General features: G+C 30.9%; 1 protein-coding gene across 1 annotated transcript in view; it reads left to right on the top strand.

The window, feature by feature from the left end:
• The window catches only part of LOC122270190 (uncharacterized), a 136,627-nt gene that overhangs the window by 84,782 nt on the left and 35,148 nt on the right, over positions 1 to 16,697 (top strand). Inside the window, exon 2 of the mRNA XM_071184066.1 lies at positions 5,989 to 6,199. Coding sequence (XP_071040167.1) covers positions 5,989 to 6,199 — 211 coding nt within the window. The remainder of the gene's footprint in view (positions 1 to 5,988; positions 6,200 to 16,697) is intronic.

Below are 16,697 nucleotides of genomic sequence, written 5' to 3' on the forward strand. Positions count from 1 at the left end.
TGGGTGAAATCAATCTGAAAAATTACTTCAAACTTTATTGAAAATTTAATTTTAAAATTGCTGAAATCTGTCTGTGATATCGATTGGAAAATGGAATAAAACTTTGAGAAACCATTAAAAAAATACTTAAAAAATACTTGTAAAATCAAAAGAAAAACTTTTTATAAAAGCAGTTGAACAATTACTAAAGAGTATACGCCAAAAAAGAAATTTTCTGTAAAATTTGAGCGATTTGAATTGCTTTCGTAAATGCTTGACGACTGAAAAAATAAAATTTCCAATGATTCTTTTCTCAAAATATAATTGTAAATCGTAGAATTCTTTTTATATAGATTATTTCGATTTTGCAAATAAACCAACCTAGCAATTTCGTTTTTTATATTTCAAGGTTGCTACTCCTTTTCATTTTATTATTTTTTTTTTCGTTGCCTGTTCACCCTGTTGTCTGTTTTTATTTCGTGTTTTTAAATTTCGTCGGCGTTTGTTTGTCTTGTTTCGTCTTCTCAAAGAAAACATTTTGTCGAAAGAGTGGAATGACTTTGATCTTGTTTGCTTTCCATTTCAAGAAAATGATCCGTTTGTCCATTCCATTGAAAAGAGTTGTTGATTTTGGCCTGGAAGTTTTGGCATCTAAATTGAGAAATCTGTTCTATTTACTTCAAACTAAATGCTGTCAAACCCTTTTGGCCTCTTTCCATAGTTTGATGAATTCGAATTGTAGACATATGGTAAATACCATATAGTTGGTGGAAAAAAATTATTTTTTTTTGTTTATACTTTGTTTAGCCAAATAAAATTCATCACGAAATATTGTTATTCAATTGGGTTTACTATAGCCTACGTCATAGGTCATGTTATTCCCATTAAATTTAACCATTAAACGGCATTTTCAGCGAGTCAGACTTCTAGCAACAAAATAAACATTAACCGCTTCCTTTACTAATATTTTTGGGAAAAAAATGAAAAAAGCTAACATATTTTTTTCATTTCATAAGTAAATACAAGGAACTAAAACAAAACATAATACACAAGTTTGAAGTTGAAATTTTAGTTTTTTTATGCGTAAAAAAGCATTTAATTTACAAATTACGGGCAAATGAAAAATCATCATGCATTTTTTTGCTTCCAGTCAAATAAAAATGTGATAAAACAAATTCTGCTGGATAGTAAATATTTATTGTAATTAGATAACTCTGTTTATTGATTAAACTAAAAGGTAAAAGTTATTCCTAGTAAATTTTTCGAAGTGGAAATAGTTCTTATAGTAGTAGTAGTTTCCATGTTATACCCAATTATGATTATTTGCATGTTTAGTTTATGGGACATGCATTTCAATGATAGAATATTTGACGCATAGTTTGAAATCTGTTTGGAAAATAATGTACTAAATAACAATTATTTTTTTTGCAAAACTGAAAAAGTATTGTTTTTTAATTTTAGATTAAAAGGATTAGAAAAAACTTTTATCATAATATTGAAATGCATTCCGATATAAAAAAGTAGGCAGTTATGTTGTATATAGTAAAAAAGTCTAGTGCTTGGCCAAAGAATACCTGTCCTTATAGAATATACTATCCTTGTTTGCCATGATCTAGTGTATCTACTTTTAAGTCTAGTGTATAGGGTAGTAATTACTTCTCTTTATTATGACACAACTAAAAACATGCGTACATTTTGTAGCTGCGAACTTTGGTGCATTACACCTGGAATGAACCTTTAATAAATCATGAAACTTGTATAATGGAAAAATCATAAAAATTAAGTAGAATATCATTAAAATTATCGAAACTAAATACAATGTGGGAAAATGAAACAATAACAACTTAGCACAACAAAGAAATTTTCAAAATCTTACCGGACATTTACTTTTATTTCTTTAATTGATTATCAGAGCATGATTTATACATAACATTGCGATTTTTTTCATTGAATTATAAATGAGTAATTGACCTTTAAATGGCCACATTGCCAAACATAAAATATTACTCATCTACCAACATAGCGAATAAAATATAAACTGAAAAAGGGAAGAAGAAGAAAAAATAATAAAACAAAATCTTTCTTTATTATTAAGCTCAAGTGGCGCCATCTGTAAAGAAAAAAAGTCAAAACAACACCAAAAGTGGTGTAGTGAAACACCAGAGATATTTCTTGGTGAAATCTAACATGAAAGAATGTTTTTGATATCTTGCATTATGCCCACCAGGTGGCCGAGTGGTTAGCGTGCCTGACTGCGGAGCCGATGGTTGCGGGTTCGAATGCCGGTCGGGGCATGGATGTTTCTTTCTCTCTCATTGTCCTCTCTATGTCCTTTCTTCTGTGTGATTGTGTGTGAATGTAACCCGCCCTATAAACGGGTTTGTGGTTGTATGACGTGGGCGACGCTACTCCACCGCCGTGGCTTAGCCATAGGTGCTCACTGGGTAACGATAAGAGAGTAGCAATTCTGAGGCCAATGGGAAATAGACCCAAGTGCCCGCCATCAACAAAAAAATATATCCTGCAATACCGAGAATATTCCTTTACATATTCTTGTTGGAAAGTATTCAGTTACGTTGAAATTTATAACAATGAACAGACGTACTACACAAAAAAATTCAGTAAATTTATTTTACAATGCAATTAAAAATAGAAACTTGATGATATAAAACATTATTTGCTTCAAAAAAAACCTATTAAGATAGTAATAAAAGTCTACATGTTTGGAACGCTCAAAGAAAAGCGCTCATTCTCTAGATTCGCCAGACGAGAATAAAAAAAAAAAAAAAAAAAACGAGATTTGAAACAGAAAACGTAAAGTTTGCCAACGAAAAATGGAAAAAAAGCCGAGAGTGAAACAGAAAAGAAAAAAAAATAAGTAAACGAGAAAAAGTAAAACAAGAAAAACTGCAGTGGCCGACAAAGGCAAATTAGGGCAAAATGCATTTCCACGAGCTAAGAAGATGCGGTAAGAAACTCGTGTTGTTAAGGAGTGACTTTAAGCACTGAAATTTATAATTGTGTTAGTAGTTAGTAGTGTGTATAAATTATAAGTTATAATAGTTAGTAGTGTGTAATAAATAGTTAGTAGAGTGTATAAATTGCATGAAGTTGAACCTTTTTAATCAAATGAAATTTAAGCCTACGAAATTCGATACAATTAAATAAATTTAACTGTATAAGATTAAAAGTTTCACAGATGTGGTCATATGTTGCATCCATAACTTCTTTTTACAAAGACTACCACAAAGCTAGACTAAAATGCACAAGAGCCCAATCAGTAAGCGAGGTGAGCTCAAATTGCGAAAACAGTTCAGGAGTTTAAAAAACTGAAGTTTTTTCTCCTCCCTTTTTTTTAATGTGCGTTATTGATTCTAGATATAAAATTACAATTTCAAGAAAGTGGTTATACTTATGATAGCTTGATTGAAAAACTTATTGGGATAATATTTTTTAAATTGCCCTCAAAAAATCCAGTTCGTTGAAAAAAAATGAGTACACTTGTTCAGGGCATAGTGTGTTCTTGCTTGGGCATAGTGTGTTCTTGCTTACAGGGCATAGTGTGTTCTTGCTTACAATAAGTCGATTTCAAATATGTCCTCCAAATCATTCCAATTGTATTGTAAGGAATATAACAATCATTAGATCAAAAACTTCTCGGTAACTTTTTAAGCTCTTCCGTCTATTAAAGTACGGCCTCCAAAGCATTTTTTACATTCTTTTCACGGAAGCTGCCACCATTCCAATGAGAAATCGACGAAAATTAGTCTCAATAAATGGTAGCTCATCAATTAACGACTTTATGAAATATCACCTTGGAATTGTACCTGCGACTTACTAGAACTGTTTTTTTTTTTTTTTATCCGTTCTCATATTTCACTCTCCCAACTAGGATATCCATCATATGACGACTAGAGGAAATAAAAAGGATTTCAACATAACTCTTCATCTATCTTAGGCTTATGTGTGACTGAACTCTCATTTTCGCCGATCGTTTTACATTTTGTAACTTAACGAGGCACAAAATTCTTCTCACATCAGGTGGCAACAGTCTGGATATAATCTTCCGTGTTCGACAAATTCGATGGAATCTTTTTTTTTTTTTACTAACGAGCATGATATTTATTTATTTCGTGTTTGATTCGTCTACGAACTGTGAATCACCTCATTACAAAATGTCGCAAAAATAAATTTTCTTTTAAAAAAAAAAAAAAAAATACATTCTTTTTTTCGAAACTCCAGAATAAGGAACCGCGTTTTTGCGAAAGGGCGGATTAAGAAACGCTAATTAAAATTAAAAATAAAGGAAACAGATTTAAAAAATAAACTTTAAAATTTTTTTGAAGTAAAACTTTTTATGTGACTTCCAACAAGGTTGCGTTAAACGTTTAACGATACATTTTTATTAGCCGGGAAATCACGTGGTAGGATCCAGTTTTCCCTCATTCATTTCCATTTTGTTTTGGTTCTCATTAACATAAAAATAATAATAGTCATAAAAGTATTGTTTTTCTATAAATATTTTTTTAGTTTGATTTGATACACATATAATTTAAAAGGGTAGTATTTTTTATTTTCGAACTTGGTGGATAACAATTGTAAAAAATGAGTGAAAACAATCCCACGGACAATGCGACGGATTTAAGGTTATGTCAAGGTACGTCTCTTGTGAATATCAATTGATTGTTAGGCTTTCTCTTTTCTAATTGCCATTTATATTTCACCAAATGCAGCAATGAGGGACATTAAATTATTTATTGCAAAATCTTTATTGCCACTATCCACTGCAGGTTCACAAGCTCTGGCAGACGCTGCTGGTGAAGAAATTGATTATTGTGAGCGGCCTGTGATCCTTGCAGGAGATTTTAATGTGAATATCTCGTTACCTGAAGCTGAAACATTATTAACCTTCTTTAAAGCAAATTTGGATTGGAAATGATAAATGGTAGGAATGATCCAACAACCAAAGGGGTAACTACCATTGATGCAGTTTTTGCAAGAAATATTGAAAAAATAGAATTCAAACATTTCGTATGTTACTTTAGTTATCATAAACCCATTGTAAATGTTATAGACTTGGATATTTCTCCACTCGAAAATGATAATTAAAAGATGCGATCAATTGTGAATTGTAAGTATTGTTAATAAAGTTTGTCTTAAAGAAACAATATGATTTCACCAAAAATCAATTTCTACCCCTTCCTATTTTCATTTCCACATTACGAAGTTTCACTTCTTCCGCGCGGAGGGACCCCACGCACTATTTTTATTTATTTAAGTTGCTATTCGAAAATAATTTCTTTGCTATTTAATTATTTTATCATAAAAATTATAATTACGACCTAAACACAGCACAACTTCTTATTTTAATATTTCATAATTTTTTGCAAACTCTTGTATGAAACAATAGTGTTCGATTCTAGATTTTGATAGTTGTAAATTTCATTGTAATTAATTTAATATATACATTTAAAACTTTTTGGTCAATCTTTATTTAAATTTATGTTTGATTTTATAATAACTTTGGAAGCAAAATATTAAGTTAAATATTAAATGTGTGGGAGATGTATTTTGAAATAATAAATTTCATTAGGATTCTTTTGATCCATAATTCACTAGTTGGTGGTATACGTGGTAGAATAATAGTTTTGCTCAGACTTTTTTTATGTAAATATTAAAATAAATCGTTCTTTCTTTTTTTTTAAATTTTTTCTAGACTTTAACAATATCTCTACTTATTTTAATAAAAATGATCGAAGTAAAATTTCATTGGGTAAGATGTAATAATGCAAACATGTTTTTTTTTTCCAAGCAAATAAAATGTACGACCAAAACTGCAATGTAATAATATATTTATTTTATTGAAACAACTTTTTCTTGTAATATAAAGTAACAAGTTTTTAAAAAATATGTTTTAAGAAACAATTTTTATTTTTTAATTATTTTTTCATGAACAACATAATACGCTTCAAACTTTATGAGATGTGTACAGGTGTTAAATTTTTACAGCATTCAGCATCATTTACACCGAAGAAAATGTACGAAAGTAGACCTTCATACCCTTCCCCATATTCATCATCATCATCATTGAGGAGTCAGGAGGAGATGGGGGCATGGAGCAGGGCATCCCCTGTCACCAAGATGGAGTACTACAAGATGGCACTCAAGAGCACATCGGCTACTAAGAGTGTCGTCGCCATAGACCCTCAGATTCCACAAGGTACTAAGCACTTTTTTTTATTTATATAATAAAATAAATTTATTCAAAATATATATATAAGTTTATTCAGTATATANGTTTTTAATTATCTATATATATACTGAATAAACTGACAAATGTATTTTTAAAAAATGAGTACTGAATTAGCCTCATCGTTTTGAAATGGTTTATAATTAAAGACGAGACTTTCGAGTGCTTTTTATGTGGCCAGATTTAGGGGTTAACACTGAGATTGTTAACTAAAGATAGACAAAATTGAATATAACTGTCCCGAATAACTGTTAGAAATTCAGAACAATAATTGTTTCGTTATCCAATCATTATTTTATAACCGTCGTTGAAAAGCCGACCCAATTTTTATGGGTTTACGACTACTAATGTTCAACTCAGTAGCCTTGTCATTTTGAACCCAATCCTGAAGACAAGGGAACTCCTGCATCAAATATTGGGAGAAATTTGCCTTCAAGGAGGGCTTTTCGATGGAGCTAACCCGCATTTGCGTTACATGGTGAGGAAGACCATGAAAACCTGCCATGGTTAGCCTGAAGGGGAGGGGACTCAAACAACCCATGATCCGTCTACCACTGTGGATATTTCAAGTCAGTACTGTGGTCGGTGCAAGCCGGATGCGGGATTCGTATCGACTGGGATTCGAACCCGGTTCACCTGATTGGAAGGCGAACGCTCTATCCCCTGAGCCATCGCGGCTTCAATTATTATTTGTTTCAATTCAATTGCCGTTATTCAATTAATGCTGTTTCAATTGAATTTGGAAAGAGCTGTGATGGCTCAGGGGATAGAGCTCTCGCCTTCCAAGCAGGTGAACCGGGTTCGAATCCCAGTCGATACGAGTCCCTCATCCGGCTTGCACCGACCACAGTGTTGACGTGAAATATCGTGGTAGAAGGATCGTGGGTTAGAGTCCCCTTGCCGTTAGGCTAACCGTGTTAGATTTTCATGGTTTCCTTCTCCATGCAACGCAAATGCGGGTTAGCTCCATCAAAAAGTCCACCACGAATGCAAATTTCCTCCAATACTTTATCCAGGAGTTTCCTTGTCTTCTGGATCGGAATCAAAATGACAAGGCTACGGAGTTGAACATTAGTTGTCGTAAACCCGAAAAATTGGGCCGCTGTTCAGCGACGGTTATAAAATAAAATAAAATCGAAATTGGAAGGCATAGACTTTTAAGAGATAGTATTAGAATGAATTTAAAAATATTGACAAAGGTTAATCACTTTGAGTGATGTTTTTAACTCCATAATTTGACGAAACATATATGAAACAATGGTTATAGAAACCGTAAAAAAAAGAATAAATAAATAAATCATTTCTAAGCACCAAAAGAAATTATTCCATTTTCAGGAAGTAACTGCTCCATTGGTACTTATCCGTAAGTAAATTCTCTATTATTTATTTGTTACTATTTTTTCACAATGTCCTCTTGTTTTGTGTTCCAATAAATAACTAATTAAGTACATAAATTAATTAATAAAAAAAGTAATCGTTGAGTTTACTTGCTCTAGGCTTGTGAAAAAGACTTGTTTTTTACTCTGTTGCTTTGAAAGTTCCGTATTCTGAATAAACATTACGCTCATTCGTAATTTAGATACTGTGTGTCATTTGCTATTAAGCATTTCACATTTACTTCCACATCACTTATTCACCAGCGTCAAAACAAAATAATTTAATTTGGAATAAAATAAAAAAATTCTGAAGGTCACTTTCTTATTTTATTTACATACATAAAGAAACAAAATAACTGTCGTATCTCAGATGAAGGAAGAAAAAAAATTGAGATAAATTTTTTTTTAAATCTATTTTTGAACTGTTAAATTGCACACTTTTCAATCCCAGAATCGTAACAGAAACTGACAGATTTACTTGCTGACTGTTTCTTTACTGAGCTACAGCTGTCACTTGTTACCTCAGAACTTTTTATTTCATGTTTTATTCATTTGGATGAACGCCCAATGAGTAAAAACCACTTTCTGCCTATTGCCCAATTATCATACTTCGTTCAGCGTTCTTTTTTTTTCTTTCACCTTTTGGCGAAAACAATGAAATCTCAGAATGCCAATCCTGAGGTTATAATGATTTGTATATACCGCCAATCGTTCTCAATGACTTCTTTTCTGACTGTTTTCGACAACCTCTCACGTTTGTTAAGTAGTTTTAGAGTTTAATTCTAGAACGTTTGTCGAACATTCGTCTGATTTTTTTTCTGGAACGTTTATGGATAATTTGATTACTAATATGGACTACTAGTTGAACAGGGTCGATAGCTTAACATGGTTTTTGGAAGCTCTTTCGCCAAGGAAAATAAAAAAGCCACAGTTTAAGTGCCTTATTCTTGAAGCAAAGCTATAATTTCAAACTATAAATGCCATCGGACCGTGAAAGAATTATCTGAGTTTTAGAACGGACAAATAACTAAAATATTTTAAAAGTGTTTAAAGTTTTTTTTAAAAATCGAAATTTTTTTTTCCTAGATGAAAATTATCCAAATCAATGTTTTATTCCCATTTTTCGCAGATTTTGGATTAAGTTTTGCATTGGATTAAGTTTTTAAATATTAAAAAAATGGACTTGTATTATTTTTCTTACAAATGGGCATTTAGTCATTATTAAGTCTTACTACCGTGCACTTCTAAATTGTGTTTGTTGCTTTTACATTTCAATTTTTCTAATTGTTTTAGCTTATTTGCACTGTCAGTTTTTGGTATAACAGAAAGGCTCCTGTGTCTTGTCAGACTGTGTGTCTCCTAATGAAGTACTGTCTTGCTAACAAAACATATCTTAAAATATTCTTCGTATATTCTCCGTATTTCTGACTTTTTAAATTTGCGCCGTATTATGTAATTTAACATTGTTTAGAAAATTTCATAGTTTATAATTAATAAAAATTTTCGATTTCTATTAAATTAAATATAAAAAAATATACGTACAAATATTTACTAAATAGTATCTTTATTCACGAAATGTAAGAAAAACGACGCAGAGTTAAATAAAAAACGTTAACCACATATAAAAATCATAGCAATCATTGACTTTAAATAAAGTTTATTATTCTGTAATTTATAAGGTAAACGAAATCCGACTTGTTTTACATAATTATTGTTATAAATCGGGCATTCTATCAGCGAGCCACGCTCTATTCTTGTTTATCTTGCAGAGTTGTACTTTGTAATCTGGCAACTTCGCTCTTGTATATCTGAGTTTTTAATTATCTATATTTTCTTTTTATTTCTAAGTGCATATTAAATACTAATTTAAAATAGCTGTCATCCTTATTTTGCTAATAATTACAACAATTATTTTAATTAAAATCTTAATTATTGCATAATTAGCATTCATTTGAATATTTTTTCATTTTGATAAGATACTCTCTTAACCGCATTCTTAATAAATTGCTCAGATTTGTTCGAAATTTCCCCGCAGAATCAAGCCTATCATTAAAACAGCAGAAATATTCTATGATTCTCTTATACTTGTGCGAAATAACATCTTTAATGATTCAGAGGTGTTCTTTTAATTCCAGTTTTCAAATAATTATACTCTCAAAATGATTCGATTCTCTCAAATAACTCTATAGAATTGTAAAGAATCAATTAGTTTAATGAAGGGTTGTATGAAGAAAGATTTTCGGTTCTTTTTTCGAACGTAGTGAAAAAGTTATTACACAACTGGAGAACGCTTGATTAAAAATTATTTACCTTATTGAAAAACTGGTTTTCAAATTATGTTATTAATAACTTTCTTTTAATGTATACTTTTATTTTATATTCGCCTGTGACCCAGAATTGGTGGATATTGAGAAAGAATTTGGTTTTAAATGTGCTGTTCAATTTATATTTCAATTTATTTCTTACTACTAATGATAGTGTCTCAATTTTCCATTATTGTCAATACATTGTCATTGGCTGAAAAGTCACATGGTCGGATCCAGTTTTCCCACATTAATTTTCATATTGTTTCGGTTGTCATCAGCATAAAATTGATATAAGTCATAAAGTTATCGTTATCCTATAAATATTTTTGTTTTCTTAATTTAAAAGTTAAAATTACCCGTACTGCTATTATAACGTTTTTGATTTTGATTAATTTCTAAATCAAAAGTTTCGGAGGATTGTTTTTATTATTATTATTGTTAGAATTGTGTAACTATACGTTACATTTTAAGATAAATTTATTAAAATCGGTGTCTGATATTATTTAACGTTTCATAATTATTATCTTTTGGCGCTAATTATATAAATATATTATTATGAATTGAATATTATATTAATATATTATTATGAATTGGGAGTGGTACTGCTCCTACCTGATGATCCGTTTCGAGAGGTGCTGGAAAAATCGCATCTAATTTTATGGCAGAATTGATAGCCATTTCTACGGCTATCGAAACGTACATCAATCTTGAACCTTCGGAGCAGCTTAGTGGTATCACCATCTTCAGCGACTGCAGGTCTGTATTACAGGCCCTCAGCAAAGGTACCTCAAGCCTTGTCCTGAATATCATAGAACAACTTGGACAACTTCAGCGTCTCCGGAAAAATTGCTTCTTGCAGTGGATTCCCGCCCATGTGAACCTAGAGTTCAATGAAATAGCTGATTCCTTGGCTAAAAATGCCAGAGATCTAAATCAAAATTCAATCCCAACCACGTTGGCAGATGCAAATGCTTTTGCAAAGTCAAGACTACTCACCCCTTTAAAAATCAAAGCCCACGATCAAATAACTAATCTTGACATCGATAGGAAGACAGCCACTACTCTCATCAGACTAAGAACAAAACATCATAAAAACATGAAAATTTCTGCAGATGGGACTAGAAAATATCAAAACTGTGGCAACTGTCTTAATGTGGAACTGACACCCTATCATGTTTTTAACTGCCCTGCAGTCGCTGCAGGCCTTCACCTTTTTAAACTACCCCACAGAAGAGGATTTGTATTCTTTTAATGCCATAGAAATAACAAAAACTATTCAAGCACACCATGAAATATGATTCAATAGAGGATACGACACCAACCAACCAACACCAACCATTATGAATTGCAGTTAAAGAGATTCGTTAAATGATTTAGAACTTAACTTTCATTTTCATGCACAATGTGATGAATGCAAAAATTGTGTTTAGAATATGCATCCATCCGTTTGGTAAGAAAAAAAATATTCAAATAGAGTTTCGAACTCAACAAATTTGTTATAACAATGTGCACTTTTAGTTTTGAATGTTATTTCCAAAAAATGATTTATGTTCACTTCTGGATTTTAATTGTATCATAATAAGGGAAATATTTTGAAGTGGCACAAGTGTTCTTTTTAGTACATATTTTTAATTGAATAATTTCAACTGTTTTATGACAAGAAACAGCAATTATTGCGAAACCATCATCGGGGTCGATGTGCGTCAGCCTAGCCCCCTAACCTCTATATATCAAAAGCCCCTATATTTGTTTTGGTTGTTCGATTTCACATTATATTTTGTTTTGCTGCGCAAGAACTTTAAGACTTAGGAAATGATGAAGGGGTGTAAGAAATGTACAGGGAGTGCAATGGTAAAAACTAAATTTGAGAATTATAACCGAATTAAATTTGTAGATAAATGCCGCTCTGCAGAGCACAGAAATGCAACGACAGAGTTAAAATTTGATATGAGCCATTTTTATTTAGAAACTTAACTAACTTAGATTTTATTAAAATGTATGAGACACAGAAGAATAGTGAATGAACATTACAGTAAGAGATATCCTATTAAGATATTGATTTTAATGTCAAATTAAAAGAAAATCATCCGGCCAGACAGGCAGCCCATTGCTGACCAATTCCTTCCTCTGAAGATTTCTCCATAACGAATTCCTATTTATTTTTGATTTCCAATTCTTTTCATTCATTGTAAGAAAATCAGACTCCATCTCTACCCACGGCCTTCCTGTTCCCGTGGATCTAAAAAACAATATCTTTTTTATTGTATTGTCATCACTCATTCGAATCACGTGGGCTGTCTAATTTATTAAAAAACAAAATATCAGAATAAAATATGCAACTGAAAGCAGTCTAGGGTTAAATTAATTTTTATCTGAAAGTTAATTAAAATAATTTTCTCCGTTTAAGTGTTCTTCAAAAACGTAAGGTTCTTTTTTGAGAATTCTAATTTTATTTTAGTACTAGTTGAATGCTAGTTCTTTGTATGGGTAAAAAAAAAGTAAATAATGAATAAATAAATGAATGTTATGCATTCTCACATTTCAAACGCATATTACGCCATAAAAAATAATACTGTAAGCTTGCAAACATCACTAATATTATTTTTTAATTCTTTGAAAAGAAAAAGTGTTTTTAAATTTAATCATAACAATAGTGCTGTGAAAATCAAAAAGCAACGCAAGTGCCTCATAGTAAACTCCGATGAAAGTGGCTTGAAAAAAAATTTTTTTTTTTTAAATCTATTGCTATTACAATGAACGCTAAAATAGAATTTCTAAAAGCTGATGAAACAAAATTTAATTTTGAAAAAAATTTTCTCAATCAGTAGCTACATAATCTCTATTTCCGACCATTTTTGGAAGGCACGGAATTTTTTTCCATTCGTGTTGGAAGAAAACCTTTAGGAGAGACTGTTAAAACCTCTTCCAGCGATCGTGCACACTTTCGCACCCAATGCGGAAAAGGTCAAACAAGGGAACAGGAAAAAATATAAAAACAAAAAATAAACAAAACAAATAAGTCGATTAAACTGTATTCAAAATATTTGTGTGATGTTCTTATTTAGAGAACTCTTCTTGATAATCTCTGAGACAGATTTACGAACTCTTGTTGCAGTCAGAGTACACTATGAAACTATTTCTCAATTTTTACAGAGTTAAAAGTTAAGTCAGAAAAAAATTAAGCATCTCAAACAAACAAATCTCTTCTCTCATTTTTTAAAGCTAACTACTTTTATGATATAAAATTAAATGCTAACTTAAACAAAAAGCATAATTGCTCGTTTATTTATAGAAAATAGTTCTATGATTCATAATTGATAAATTTGTTTTTACTCATAACTAAAGCCCGGATTTTGATGACATTTGCATTTTTTTGCATTTTTGGACATTTTCTGTCCTTTAGAGCATTTTTTAAGATTTATAGGGCATTTTTTCCAAATTTTGGACCGTATTTTGCATTTTAAAGCATTTTTTAAGCTTTTTGTTAATTTTTTCCTATTTTCATTATTTATTGGGGCATTTTTATTACATGAAATGCAATATTTGTCTTATAATTTTAAATTTCATATTGTAGCTCTCAATACCACCTGCATGCCATTATGTTTTTTCACTATGTTATTGATTGATATAAAATCTTTAGAAGTAATTCTTTGTTACAGCTTTCCCATTTTCTCTGTTTTGTATAGTTTAGAGCATTACAATTTTCTAGGAAATTTTCTTCTCCAGGAATAAAAAGTTGCTTTAAGACAAGAGACGCTCGTTTACATTTCAAAATATCAAAAAACATTTAATAGTCCAATGTAATTCTGATATTTAGTAATATTATGAGATGGAAGTTGTTATATTCATTAAAGTTTCTGTACAAAATGAAAATGTTTTGGAGTCAATATATTTTCCTTTTTTTGTTGTTATTTTAGGATATAAAACATATTTTTCAAACTTTAATGAACGTAGAACAAGTATTGCATTGCTTTATATTTTTTGAAACGACTCATAATAATTTTAAAGAGTAAAACCTTGTTTTAGTTCAATATTTTTACTTCTATTTAAGTCATGTCATAAGGCATTTTTAGCGCAATTTTCGCATTTTAAGGGCATTTTTTGCACTTTTAAGGGCATTTTTTGCAGTTTGTAAGGGCATTTTTTTGCACTTTTTAAGAGCATTAATTGAGTTTTTTTAGGTCATCAAAATCCGGGCTCTACTCATAACTATAGCGGTAGGGATCATTTTTAATGGACGCTAAATTTTTTTCATCAATCCGGTTTCCATGACGCTAACAGAACGGTGCATTTCCGCACCCGGAAAATGACACTGACTAAAATTAAAATTGTTTGCAAAAGATCATACCATGAAAAAAAAATATTCATCTTTCAAATGTCTCCTCCGAACGGATTAATTTAAATTTGATTTCTGATAACAGGGTCTGGAATTCTCCCTTCCATCCTATGTTCAACTTTCAGGGTGCTATCATAAACGGCTCTAGGGTTATAAAAGAAACACACAAACTCTTCATTATTATTTTTACTTCTTAATTTTTTTTGTTATGGCTTTAGGAACTTTTTTTCTAACAGACCATTAGATTCTTTTAATTTTATATTTTTTTCATCCTGCAAAATAATATAAAAACAAAGTCTCGACAAAATCAAAGTTGAGAGTCCTTTCTATTTATTTGCATTAAATTTTTTATTTGCTGTTTTTATTTTTGCTTGTTATTTTTAGTTTTTATTATTTAATTATGTACAAATTTTATTAAAGCTATGGAAATCAATAAGATTAAAACTATGGGATTGATGGGAATCAATCATAAACTTATATTTTACACAACCTGAAAAATGTTTGAAAAATTTAGTGGGGGAAAAACAGTTACACGATTCTTGCACTGTTAGGTTTTTAACATGCTGTAAAATAATATACTAAAGAAAAACATTGAAAACCTCTTAACTCAAAGTTCTTTTTAGTTATTTTCATTGTGTACAAGTTTTGTTTAAACTAAATCATTGGAATTGAACCAAAATTTATTTATTGTATCATATTAATGAGAGAATAAAATCCTGAAGAAAAAAAAAACATTTGCTTGTAACTTTTGTTTACTTTCGTTAAATTAATTTAACGCTTTAATGTAAATTTACTAAATTTTATAAAATGTTCCATCTGTGCAACATTTAAAATTTTGACTTTAAATTAGCAATGATTATTATCGTTTGAATTGCGATATACATCTTCATCGTGGAATTATCCGAAGCGCGTTCTATTTATCTTCGTCACTTTGTGGGTAGGGGGTGAGTAGGGTGTATGACTTCGGATAAATTGTTATTTCCAGCAATAAGCTCCGTAATTCCAAATTTAATCTATCATTTTTTTATGCTAAAGTTCTAGCATTCGAACTTTTTTATTTTTACCTGATTTATCGATCTGTTGTAGTTATTCGAGTCACGGTTGCGTATCTCTTTTGTAAAAATAACCCCATTGCGTATCCCCTCACAAAAGTTAGAACACTCTCCTTTAAAGCAATGATTAATGAGGCGAGGGAACACGTCTTTGAACTCCAGTAAATTCTCTAGATCTGTATCATTTTTCGCTTTTGATTCCGTTGGAAGTTCTGGGTGGGGGTCTCGAGGGGCCAAAGCTAAAGACATATTTGCTTAACATGCACACCCCTCCTTATCAATTACAAATTCTATCAGCTTTTCACCGAATCCTGCCCCCTTTCCTACATTATTCTTAAGATGGATGATGCCAAACGACATTTAAGAATACAAACGATATTATTCAACGTTAAAATATCTTTTGATATGAAAGATATATTTAGACTGGGCCGTTATAAACGTTTATTTTCCTCGTTGAAGTCAATGATTAAAGATATCATTAAGAAGCAGGATGGGAGGTGAAATTGATTTCAGTTCGTTACGAGACATTTATTACGGTTGTTAAACTGTATTAAATTAATTTGTAGATATTTATTGTTAATGTCTGTCACAAATTCATCTTTAGTTTTTATTATAGTTTATTTAATCTACTTTTTTTTATTGATGCTTGTCAAATAAGTTCGCGATTGAATTGAAAAAAAAAAAACAATCGAATGGCAGGCTTTATTTTATAACCATCGTTGACAAGCCGACCCAATTTAGGATTTACGACTACTAATGTTCAACTCCTTAGCCTTGTCATTTTGAACTCAATCCAGAAGACAAGGGAACTCCTGGATCAAGCACTTGGGAGAAATTTGTTTTCGTGAAGAGAATATTTATAGAACTAATTGCGTTACATGGAGAGGAAGACCACGAGAATCTCCCACGGTTTGCCCGACGGCAAGGGGACTCTAACCCATGATCCATCTAACACTGACGATATTTTACGTCAGCAATGTGATCGATGCAAGCTGGATTCGTATCGACCATCCTTCGCTGGGATTTGAACCCGGTTCATCTCATTGGAAGGGCTCTATCCCCTGAGCCATCACGACTGTTAATGGCAGGTTTGACAAAAAAAAGTAACTAAATAAATAAATCAAGCTTTGAGTGTTTGAACTGATGCTTTGATTTCGGGAACTTGAATATTATTACTTATGTTGCAGTCTTAACGCTGTTTTAAAGTAACATTTAGTTATAATTACATTACATAGTAATCAAATTTAAAAATACTTTGTATTTTAATCTGGTTTAATTTTGCAAAACATTTATGATTGCGATTACGATTACAAAATGATATTACAGTTCAACATGTTCCAAAATTTCTACAGTGAAGCATCTTCGACAAAATAAATATTAGTTTCTTTTTTTAAATTT

This window comes from Parasteatoda tepidariorum, chromosome 8 (genome assembly GCF_043381705.1).
Source record: "Parasteatoda tepidariorum isolate YZ-2023 chromosome 8, CAS_Ptep_4.0, whole genome shotgun sequence".
Classification (NCBI taxonomy): Eukaryota; Metazoa; Arthropoda; class Arachnida; order Araneae; family Theridiidae; genus Parasteatoda; species Parasteatoda tepidariorum.